The sequence below is a fragment of the Panicum virgatum genome, chromosome 8K (genome assembly GCF_016808335.1).
Source record: "Panicum virgatum strain AP13 chromosome 8K, P.virgatum_v5, whole genome shotgun sequence".
Lineage (NCBI taxonomy): Eukaryota > Viridiplantae > Streptophyta > Magnoliopsida > Poales > Poaceae > Panicum > Panicum virgatum.
This window is the reverse complement of record NC_053143.1, coordinates 34,422,804-34,435,033: the sequence shown is the minus strand read 5'-3', so window position 1 is coordinate 34,435,033 and position 12,230 is coordinate 34,422,804. Positions and strand designations below refer to the sequence as shown.

General features: G+C 38.2%; 1 protein-coding gene across 2 annotated transcripts; it reads right to left on the bottom strand.

The window, feature by feature from the left end:
• Positions 1–10,526: 10,526 nt before the first annotated feature.
• On the bottom strand, positions 10,527–12,230 carry LOC120644482. 2 transcript variants are annotated; one of them, XM_039921109.1, is made up of 4 exons: positions 11,755–12,230; positions 11,501–11,670; positions 11,268–11,427; positions 10,527–11,101 (listed from the first exon to the last, which is right to left on the bottom strand). In XM_039921109.1, the coding sequence occupies exons 2-4, from the start codon at positions 11,636–11,638 to the stop codon at positions 11,034–11,036; spliced, it is 366 nt and encodes a 121-aa protein (XP_039777043.1). In that variant the 5' UTR covers positions 11,639–11,670; positions 11,755–12,230; the 3' UTR covers positions 10,527–11,033. The 2 variants fall into 2 exon arrangements, with proteins under 2 accessions (XP_039777043.1, XP_039777042.1); XM_039921108.1 differs by having other exon boundaries at positions 11,501–11,667; positions 11,755–12,223.

Here is a 12,230-nt window from a genome sequence, read left to right as displayed (position 1 = left end):
GAAAGGTTCTGAGCCTATATGTCTTTTCTCTACTCGTATATCTTCCTTTCAACAGAAAGCAGTATGATAAGTTCAAGTAGTTAAAAGGTCCCGAGCCTATATTTCTTTTCTCTACTCGTATATCTTCCTTTCAGCAGAAAGAAGTATGATAATTTCGAATAGTTAAAAGGCCCCGGAGCCTATATTTCTTTTCTCTACTCATATATCTTCCTTTCAGCAGAAAGGAGTATGATAAGTTCGAGTAGTTAAAAGGCCCCGAGTCTATATTTCTTTTCTCTACTCGTATATCTTCCTTTCAGTAGAAAAGGGTATGATAAGTTTGAGTTGCTAAAAGGCCGCGAGCCTATATTTCTTTTCTCTACTCGTATATCTTCCTTTCATCAGAAAGGAGCATGATAAGTTCGAGTAGTTGAAAGGCCCGGAGCCTATATTTGTTTTCTCTACTCGTATATCTTCCTTTCAGCAGAAAGCAGTATGATAAGTTCAAGTAGTTAAAAAGCCCCGAGCCTATATTTCTTTTCTCTACTCATATATCTTCCTTTCAGCAGAAAGGAGTATGATAAGTTCGAGTAGTTGAAAGGCCCCGAGCCTATATTTCTTTTCTCTACTCATATATCTTGCTTTTAACAGAAACGAGTATGATAAGTTGGAGTAGTTAAAAGGCCCCGAGCCTATATTTCTTTTCTCTACTCGTACATCTTCGTTTCAGCAGAAAGCAGTATGATAAGTTCGAGTAGTTAAAAGGCCCCGAGCCTATATTTCTTTTCTCTACTCGTATATCTTCCTTTCACCAGAAAGGAGTATGATAAGTTTGAGTAGTTAAAAGGCACCAAGCCTATAATTCTTTTCTCTACTTGTATATCTTCCTTTCAGCAGAAAGGAGTATAATAAGTTCGAATAGTTAAAAGGCCGCGAAATTATATTTCTTTTCTCTACTCGTATATCTTCCTTTCACAAGAAAGGAGGATGATAAGCTCGAGTAGTTAAAAGGCCCCATGTCTATATTTCTTTTCTCTACTCGTATATCTTCCTTTCAGCAGAAAGGGTATGATAAGTTTGATTTGTTAAAAGGCCGCGAGCCTATATTTTTTTCTCTACTCGTATATCTTCCTTTCATCAGAAAGGAGTATGATAAGTTCGAGTAGTTGAAAGGCCCGGAGCCTATATTTGTTTTCTCTACTCGTATATCTTCCTTTCAGCAGAAAGCAGTATGATAAGTTCAAGTAGTTAAAAAGCCCCGAGCCTATATTTCTTTCTCTACTCGTATATCTTCCTTTCAGCAGAAAGGAGTATGATAAGTTCGAGTAGTTGAAATTCCCGGAGCCTATATTTCTTTTCCCTACTCGTACATCTTCCTTTCAGCAGAAAGCAGTATGATAAGTTCGAGTAGTTAAAAGGCTCCGAGCCTATAATTCTTTTCTCTACTCGTACATCTTCCTTTCAATAGGAAGGAGTATAATAAGTTCGAATAGTTAAAAGGCCGCGAAGTTATATTTCTTTTCTCTACTCGTATATCTTCCTTTCACAAGAAAGGAGGATGATAAGTTCGAGTAGTTAAAAGGCCCCGAGCCTATAATTCTTTTCTCTGCTTGTATATCTTGCTTTTAACAGAAAGGAGTATGATATGTTCGAGTAGTTAAAAGGCCCCGAGCCTATATTTCTTTTCTCTACTCGTACATCTTCCTTTCAGCAGAAAGCAGATTGATAAGTTCGAGTTGTTCAAAGGCCCCGAGCCTATATTTCTTTTCTCTACTCGTATATCTTTCTTTCAGCAAAAAGCAGTATGATAAGTTAAAGTAGTTAAAAGGCCCCGAGCCTATATTTCTTTTCTCTACTCATATATCTTGCTTTTAACAGAAAGGAGTATGATATGTTCGAGTGGTTAAAAAGCCCCGAGCCTATATTTCTTTTTCTCTACTCGTATATCTTCCTTTCAGCAGAAAAGAGTTTGATAAGTTCGAGTAGTTGAAAGGTCTTGAGCCTATATTTTTTTTTCTCTACTAGTATATCTTCCTTTCAGCAGAAAGAAGTATGATAAGTTCGAGTAGTTGAAAGGCCATGAGCCATTATTTCTTTTCTCTACTCGTATATCTTCCTTTCCGCAGAAAGCAGTATGAAAAGTTCAAGTAGTTAAAAGGTCCCGAGCCTATATTTTTTTTCTCTACTCGTATATCTTCCTTTCAGCAGAAAGAAGTATGATAAGTTCGAGTAGTTGAAAGGCCATGAGCCATTATTTCTTTTCTCTACTCGTATATCTTCCTTTCAGCAGAAAGAAGTATGATAAGTTCGGGTAGTTCAAAGGCCCCGAGCCTATATTTCTTTTCTCTACTCGTATATCTTCCTTTCAGAAGAAAGGAGTATGATAAGTTCGAGTAGTTGAAAGGCCCGGAGCCTATATTTCTTTTCTCTACTCGTACAACTTCCTTTCAGCAGAAAGCAGTATGATAAGTTCGAGTAGTTAAAAGGCCTCGAGCCTATATTTCTTTTCTCTACTCGTATATCTTCCTTTCACAAGAAAGGAGGATGATAAGTTCGAGTAGTTAAAAGGCCTCGATCCTATATTTCTTTTCTCAACTCGTATATGTTCCTTTCAGCAGAAAGGAGTATGATAAGTTCGAGTAGTTAAAAGGCCGCGAGCCTATATTTCTTTTCTCTATTCATATATCTTCCTTTCAGGAGAAAGGAGTATGATATGTTCGAGTAATCAAAAGGCCCCAAGCTTATATTTCTTTTCTCTACTTGTATATGTTCCTTTTAGCAGCAAGTAGTATATAAGTTCGAGTAGTTGAAAGGCCCAGAACCTATATTACTTTTCTCTACTCGTATATCTTCCTTTCAGCAAAAAAAGGGTATCATAAGTTCGAGTAGTTGAAAGGCTCCGAGCCTATGTTTCTTTTCTCTACTCGTATATCTTCCTTTCAGCAGAAAGGAGTATGATAAGTTTGAGTAGTTGAAAGGCCCGAGCCTATATTTTTTTCTCTCTACTTGTATATCTACCTTTCAGCAGAATGGAGTATGATAAGTTCGAGTAGTTAAAAGGCCCCGATCCTATATTTCTTTTCACTACTCGTATATCTTCCTTTCAGCAGAAAAAAAGTAGGATAAGTTCGAATAGTTAAAAGGCCCCGAGCCTATATTTCTTTTCTCTACTCGTATATCTTCCTTTCAGCAGAAAAAAAGTATGATAAGTTCGAATAGTAAAAAGGCCCCGAGCCTATATTTCTTTTCTCTATTCATATATCTTCCTTTCAGCATAAAGGAGTATGATATGTTCGAGTTATTAAAAGGCCCCAAGCTTATATTTCTTTTCTCTACTCGTATATGTTCCTTTCAGCAGAAAGTAGTATATAAGTTCGAGTAGTTGAAAGGCCCCGAACCTATATTTCTTTTCCCTACTCGTATATCTTCCTTTCAGCAGAAAAGGGTATCATAAGTTCGAGTAGTTGAAAGGCCATGAGCCTATATTTCTTTTCTCTACTCGTATATCTTTCTTTCAGCAAAAAGTAGTATGATAAGTTCAAGTAGTTAAAAGGCCCCGAGAATATATTTCTTTTCTCTACTCGTATATCTTCTTTTCAGCAGAATGGAGTTTGATAAGTTCGAGTAGTTGAAAGGCCCGGAGCCTATATTTCTTTTCTCTACTCGTAAATCTTCCTTTCTGCAGAAAGCAGTATGATTAGTTCGAGTAGTTAAAAGGCCCGGAGCCTATATTTATTTTGTCTACTCGTATATCTTCCGTTCAGCAGAAAGGAGTATGATAAGTTCAAGTAGTTAAAAGGCCGCGAGCCAATATTTCTTTTCTCTACTCGTATATCTTCCTTTCACAATAAAGGAGTATGATAAGTTCGAGTAGTTAAAAGGCCCCGAGCCTATATATCTTTTCTCTACTCGTATATCTTGCTTTTAACAGAAAGGAGTATGATTTGTCCGAGTAGTTAAAAGGCCCCGAGCCTATATTTCTTTTCTCTACGCCTACATCTTCCTTTTAGCAGAAACAGTATGATAAGTTCGAGTAGTTCAAAGGCCCCGAGCCTATATTTCTTTTCTCTACTCGTATATCTTCCTTTCAGCAGAAAGTAGTATATAAGTTCCAGTATATGAAAGGCCCCGAACCTATATTTCTTTTCTCTACTCGTATATCTTCCTTTCAGCAGAAAAGGGTATCATAAGTTCGAGTAGTTGAAAGGCCATGAGCCTATATTTCTTTTCTCTACTCGTATATCTTTCTTTCAGCAAAAAGCAGTACGATAAGTTCAAGTAGTTAAAAGGCCCCGAGAATATATTTCTTTTCTCTACTCGTATATCTTCTTTTCAGCAGAATGGAGTTTGATAAGTTCGAGTAGTTGAAAGGCCCGGAGCCTATATTTCTTTTTCTCTACTCGTATATCTTCCTTTCAGCAGAAAAGAGTTTGATAAGTTCGAGTAGTTGAAAGGTCTTGAGCCTATATTTCTTTTCTCTATTCGTATATCTTCCTTTCAGCAGAAAGCAGTATGATAAGTTCAAGTAGTTAAAAGGTCCCGAGCCTATATTTTTTTTCTCTACTCGTATATCTTCCTTTCAGCAGAAAGAAGTATGATAAGTTCGAGTAGTTGAAAGGACCTGAGCCTTTATTTCTTTTCTCTACTCGTATATCTTCCTTTCAGCAGAAAGCAGTATGATAAGTTCAAGTAGTTAAAAGGCCCCGAGCCTATATTTCTTTTCTCTACTCGTATATCTTCCATTCAGCAGAAAGGAGTATGATAAGTTCGAGTAGTTGAAAGGCCCGGAGCCTATATTTCTTTTCTCTACTCATACAACATCCTTTCAGCAGAAAGCAGTATGATAAGTTCGAGTAGTTAAAAGGCCTGGAGCCTATATTTCTTTTCTCTACTCGTATATCTTCCTTTCACAAGAAAGCAGGATGATAAGTTCGAGTAGTTAAAAGGCCTCGATCCTATATTTCTTTTCTCAACTCGTATATGTTCCTTTCAGCAGAAAGGAGTACGATAAGTTCGAGTAGTTAAAAGGCCGCGAGCCTATATTTCTTTTCTCTATTCATATATCTTCCTTTCAGCAGAAAGGAGTATGATATGTTCGAGTAATTAAAAGGCCCCAAGCTTATATTTCTTTTCTCTACTTGTATATGTTCCTTTCAGCAGCAAGTAGTATATAAGTTCGAGTAGTTGAAAGGCCCCGAACCTATATTACTTTTCTCTACTCGTATATCTTCCTTTCAGCAAAAAAAAGGTATCATATGTTCGAGTAGTTGAAAGGCTCCGAGCCTATGTTTCTTTTCTCTACTCGTATATCTTCCTTTCAGCAGAAAGGAGTATGATAAGTTCGAGTAGTTGAAAGGCCCGAGCCTATATTTTTTTTCTCTACTTGTATATCTACCTTTCAGCAGAATGGAGTATGATAAGTTCGAGTAGTTAAAAGGCGCCGAGCCTATATTTCTTTTCACTACTCGTATATCTTCCTTTCAGCAGAAAAAAAGTATGGTAAGTTCGAATAGTTAAAAGGCCCCGAGCCTATATTTCTTTTCTCTACTCGTATATCTTCCTTTCAGCAGAAAAAAAGTATGATAAGTTCGAATAGTAAAAAGGCCCCGAGCCTATATTTCTTTTCTCTATTCATATATCTTCCTTTGAGCATAAAGGAGTATGATATGTTCGAGTTATTAAAAGGCCCCAAGCTTATATTTCTTTTCTCTACTCGTATATGTTCCTTTCAGCAGAAAGTAGTATATAAGTTCGAGTAGTTGAAAGGCCCCGAACCTATATTTCTTTTCTCTACTCGTATATCTTCCTTTCAGCAGAAAAGGGTATCATAAGTTCGAGTAGTTGAAAGGCCATGAGCCTATATTTCTTTTCTCTACTCGTATATCTTTCTTTCAGCAAAAAGTAGTATGATAAGTTCAAGTAGTTAAAAGGCCCCGAGAATATATTTCTTTTCTCTACTCCTATATCTTCTTTTCAGCAGAATGGAGTTTGATAAGTTCGAGTAGTTGAAAGGCCCGGAGCCTATATTTCTTTTCTCTACTCGTAAATCTTCCTTTCTGCAGAAAGCAGTATGATTAGTTCGAGTAGTTAAAAGGCCCGGAGCCTATATTTATTTTGTCTACTCGTATATCTTCCGTTCAGCAGAAAGGAGTATGATAAGTTCAAGTAGTTAAAAGGCCGCGAGCCAATATTTCTTTTCTCTACTCGTATATCTTCCTTTCACAAGAAAGGAGTATGATAAGTTCGAGTAGTTAAAAGGCCCCGAGCCTATATATCTTTTCTCTACTCGTATATCTTGCTTTTAACAGAAAGGAGTATGATTTGTTCGAGTAGTTAAAAGGCCCCGAGCCTATATTTCTTTTCTCTACGCCTACATCTTCCTTTTAGCAGAAACAGTATGATAAGTTCGAGTAGTTCAAAGGCCCCGAGCCTATATTTCTTTTCTCTACTCGTATATCTTCCTTTCAGCAGAAAGGAGTATGATAAATTCGAGTAGTTGAAAGGCCTCGAGCCTATATTTCTTTTTTCTACTCGTATATCTTCCTTTCAGAAGAAAGGAGTATGATAAGTTCGAGTAGTCAAAAGGCCCCAAGCTTATATTTTTTTCTCTACTCGTATATGTTCCTTTCAGCAAAAAGGAGTATAATAAGTTCGAGTAGTTGAAAGGCCCCAAACCTATATTTCTTTTCTCTACTCGTATATCGTCCTTTCAGCAGAAAAGCGTATGATAAGTTTGAGTAGTTGAATGGCCCCGAGCCTATATTTCTTTTCTCTACTCGTACAACTTCCTTTCAGCAGAAATCAGTATGATAAGTTCGAGTAGTTAAAAGGCCTCGAGCCTATATTTCTTTTCTTTACTCGTATATGTTCCTTTCAGCAGAAAGGAGTATGATAAGTTCGAGTAGTTAAAAGGCCCCGAGCCTATATTTATTTTCTCTATTCATATATCTTCCTTTCAGCAGAAAGGAGTATGATATGTTAGAGTAATTAAAAGGCCCCAAGCTTATATTTCTTTTCTCTACTTGTATATGTTCCTTTCAGCAGAAAGTAGTATATAAGTTCGAGTAGTTGAAAGGCCCCGAACCTATATTTCTTTTCTCTACTCGTATATTATCCTTTCAGCAGAAAAGGGTATCATAAGTTCGAGTAGTTGAAAGGCCCTGAGCCTATGTTTCTTTTCCCTACTCATATATCTTTCTTTTAGCAAAAAGCAGTATGATAAGTTTAAGTAGTTAAAAGGCCCCGAGCCTATATTTCCTTTCTCTACTCGTTTATCTTCTTTTCAGCAGAACGGAGTTTGATAAGTTTGAGTAGTTGAAAGTCCCGGAGCCTATATTTCTTTTCTATACTCGTAAATCTTCTTTTCAGCAGAAAGCAGTATGATTAGTTCGAGTAGTTAAAAGTCCCGGAGCCTATATTTCTTTTGTCTACTCGTATATCTTCCTTTCAGCAGAAAGGAGTATGATAAGTTCGAGAAGTTAAAAGGCCGCGAGCCTATATTTCTTTTCTCTACTCGTATATCTTCCTTTCACAAGAAAGGAGTATGATAAGTTCGAGTGGTTAAAAGGCCCCGAGCCTATATTTCTTTTGTCTACTCGTATATCTTCCTTTCATCAGAAAGGAGTATGATAAGTTTGAGTAGTTGAAAGGCCCTGAGCCTATATTTCTTTTCTCTACTCGTATATCTTTCTTTCAGCAAAAAGCAGTATGGTAAGTTCAAGTAGTTAAAAGGCCCCGAGCCTATATTTCTTTTTTGTACTCGTATATCTTCTTTACAGAATAACGGAGTTTGATAAGTTCGAGTAGTTGAAAGGCCCGGAGCCTATATTTCTTTTCTCTACTCGTAAATCTTCCTTTCAGCAGAAAGGAGTCTGATAAGTTCGAGTAGTTAAAAGGCCCCGAGCCTATATTTCTTTTCTCTACTCGAATATCTTGCTTTTAACAGATAGGAGTATGATAAGTTCGAGTAGTCAAAAGGCCCCGAGCTTATATTTCTTTTCTCTACTCGTATATGTTCCTTTCAGCAGAAAGGAGTATAATAAGTTCGAGTAGTTGAAAGGCCCCAAACCTTTATTTCTTTTCTCTGCTCGTATATTGTCCTGTTAGCAGAAAAGCGTATGATAAGTTAGAGTAGTTGAAAGGCACCGAGCCTATATTTTTTCCTTTACTCGTATATCTTCCTTTCAGCAGAAAGGAGTATGATAAGTTCGAGTAGTTGAAAGGCCCGAGCCTATATTTCTTTTCTCTACTCGTATATCTTCCTTTCAGCAGAAAGGAGTATGATAACTTCTTATAGTTAAAAGGCCCCGAGCCTATATTTCTTTTCTCTACTTGTATATCTTCCTTTCAGCAGAAAGGAGTATGACAAGTTTGAGTAGTTAAAAGGCCGCAAGCCTATATTTCTTTTCCCTACTCGTATATCTTCATTTCATCAGAAAGGAGTATGATAAGTTCGAGTAGATGAAACGCCCTTAGCCTATATTTCTTTTTTCTACTCGTATATCTTCCTTTCAGCAGACAGCAGTATGATAAGTTCAAGTAGTTAAAAGGCCCCGAGCCTATATTTCTTATCTCTATTCGTATATCTTCCTTTCAGCAGAAAGGAGTATGATAAGTTCGAGTAGTTGAAAGGCCCGGATCCTATATTTCATTTCTCTACTCGTAAATCTTCCTTTCAGCAGAAAGGAGTATGATAATTTCGAGTAGTTAAAAGGCCCTGAGCATATATTTATTTTCTCTACTCGTATATCTTCCTTTCACCAGAAAGGAGTATGATAAGGTCGAGTAGCTAAAAGGCCCGGAGCCTATATTTATTTTCTCTACTCATATATCTTCCTTTCAGCAGAAATGAGTTTGATACGTTCGAGTAGTTAAAAGGCCGCGAGCCTATATTTCTTTTCTCTACTCGTATGTCTTCCTTTCACAAGAAAGGAGTATGATAAGTTCGAGTAGTTAAATGGCCCCGAGCCTATATTTCTTTTCTCTACTAGTATATCTTGCTTTTAACAGAAAGGAGTATGATATGTTCGAGTAGTTAAAAGGCCCCGAGCCTATATTTCTTTTATCTACTCATACATCTTCCTTTCAGCAGAAAGCAGTATGATAAGTTCGAGTAGTTAAAAGGCCCGGAGCCTATATTTCTTTTGTCTACTCGTATATCTTCCTTTAAGCAGAAAGGAGTATGATAAGTTTAAGTAGTTAAAAGGCCGCGAGCCTATATTTCTTTTCTCTACTCATATATCTTCCTTTCACAAGAAAGGAGTATGATAAGTTCGAGTAGTTAAAAGGCCCTGAGCCTATATTTCTTTTATGTACTCGTATATCTTACTTTTAGCAGAAAGGAGTATGATAAGTTCGAGTAGTCAAAAGGCACCGAGCTTATATTTCTTTTCTCTACTCGTATATGTTCCTTTCAGTAGAAAGGAGTATAATAAGTTCGAGTAGTTAAAAGGCCCCGAGCCTATATTTTCTTTTCTCTACTCATATATCTTCCTTTCAACAGAAAGGAGTATGATAAGTTCGAGCAGTTAAAATGCCCCGAGCCTACATTTTTTTCACTACTCGTATATCTTCCTTTCAGCAGAAAGGAGTATGATAAGTTCGAGTAGTTAAAATACCCCGAGCCTACATTTCTTTTCACTACTCGTATATCTTCCTTTCAGCAGAAAGGAGTATGATAAGTTCGAGTAGTTAAAAGGCCGCGAGCCTATATTTCCTTTCTCTACTCGTATATCTTCCTTTCAGCAGAAAGTAGTATGATAAGTTCGAGTAGTTAAAAGGCCCCGAGCCTATATTTCTTTTTTCTACTCGTATATCTTCCTTTCAGCAGAAAGGAGTATGATAAGTTCGAGTAGTCAAAAGGCCCCGAGCTTATATTTCTTTTCTCTACTCGTATATGTTCCTTTCATCAGAAAGGAGTATAATAAGTTCGAGTAGTTAAAAGGCCCCGAGCCTATATTTTCTTTTCTCTACTCGTATATCTTCCTTTCAGCAGAAAGGAGTATGATAAGTTCGAGTAGTTAAAATGCCCCGAGCCTATATTTCTTTTCTCTACTCGTATATCTTCCTTTCAGCAGAAAGGAGTATGATAAGTTCGAGTAGTTAAAAGGCCACGCGCCTATATTTCTTTTGTCTACTCGTATATCTTCCTTTCAGCAGAAAGGAGTATGATAAGTTCGAGTAGTTAAAAGGCCCCAGGCCTATATTTGTTTTCTCTACTTGTGTATCTTCCTTTCAACAGAAAGAAGTATGATAAGTAAGAGTAGTTAAAAGGCCCCGAGCCTATATTTCTTTTCTCGTATATCTTCTTTTCAGCAGAAAGGAGTATGATAAGTTCGAGTAGTTAAAAGGCTTAGTGCCTATAATTTTTCTTTACTCGTATATCTTCCTTTCAGCAGAAAGGAGCACGATAAGTCTGAGTAGTTATAACATGATTCACATATTAGACAGTAGCACAACTTACTCTTATTCCCAAACCTCTCACAGGAAGGGCAATCAGGCAATTACTACTTACTGGATTGATGCTAACAAATCTGCACAAAGCATCATGCGAGCAAAAAATAAGGAATATATACAGATATCAAAAGTTTGACTTCTGTTTTGTTCCAACACAGCAACAACATCATAATACAAGTCACATTGAATTAAAACATGCAAAGACTTATCGAATGGACAAAGGCTGTTCAAGGCTCTACGCTCGGCTCCTGTTCTAGATTGTCCACAATCCTATCTGCTACTGGCATCACTTCTTGCACAAAGGTGGCAAATATTTCTTCTGAACATTCAGCAGAAATGCCCTCGCCTAGGGGAACAAGATTCGCCTGCGGCCAATAAGATTTTACCAACCCGAGTACGTGTGACACGTAACCTCGGGTGGTATCCCAGAGATACCTCATGATCTTCTGTGGACTACCTTGCAGTTGCTCCAGCAAAGTTCTTCCAACTTGGGTACTCTCCTCGAGTGGATCCACCATATCCACCACAGCCTGCGCAGCAACCTTCAGCTCATTGAGCTCCCTTTCACGGAGATTTTTCTCCTCCGCCATCTTCTTGATCTACTGGAGAGTCTTGGCGAGCTGCTTGTCAGCATCTTTCAACATTCTTTTGAACCTCTCCATTTCATCTGTACGACGGTATGCAAGGTTCTTTAAGTCAGTCACCAGATCTTCTTTAGTTTCTAACAAATTTTTGAGCTCTTCGTGAATACACTACTATAAGCAACTGCAAAATGATGAAAGGAGCTTTGTTCGACTACTTCAACACAAGGCAAACAAGATAAGGAATTTTACCTCTATGTTTCTTTGTAATTAGTTTATTCTTTTCTTGCAAAGACCTGTTGTCTTTCGCAAGGTCTGCCATTTGTTGTTTCAGTAGCTGGTTTTCTTGAGCTTGTTCAGCCTTCAACCTCTCCAACTCCAGAAATTTGGCAGTGTCAAAATTGGCCAGTTCCTACAGATAGAGCAACATGTTAGGCAAGCTGATGATTGTACAGATAAGTATCCCGCTAAGCAATAATACTTACCGATAGAAATTTCCGGCATTTTGACAAATCTTCTTGTGCTGACGTGACCCGATCTACCGATAGCGGGAAGACCCCTAAAGGAGCTTCCTCAGCTACTGGCAGATGGTCCATTTCCATTCCAGAACCAGCACTCATCATTGGCTGCTCTTCAACTATTGATGGCTGATCTGCTGATCCAAATACTTCATCAAGATACTTGAAAAAGGCAAAGCGAAGGGAATCACAGTACAAGGAAGATAATATTGATAGCTTACCCTGTTGGGTCTTGGGTCCTTCGAGCAGCAGAGTGGCACCATGACCACTCGGGGGAGCGTCCTCTACTCCATTCGGCGTTCCCTCCTTGGAATCTACGGGAGCTCTTTCGGCGGTGGATGTTGGAAGAACGGACCTGACCGCGGCTTAGAGCACGGAAGCAGCCGATGCTGCTGTTGCGGAGTCAAGCTTGGGGGCTGGTGCTGCAACGGATGGAACCAGCAACCCCAGATCGGCGGCTTTGCTATACGACAGCAGTTGAACGACAAGATAAAGACTCGAAAAAGTTTATGGCTTCAAGAATTCCAGAGTTACAAGTTAAAACAAGACGCAAAAGCACTTACCGGGCTGATTTCTTAATCGGAAGCTTCCTATTCTTCAGTAGCTTTGGGACGGGGACCGCCACCAAAGCAGTCGACACAGCGGGTATCCTGGGGGTAGAAGTCGAGGATCTTGTATAGGACCAGAGCGACTCCTT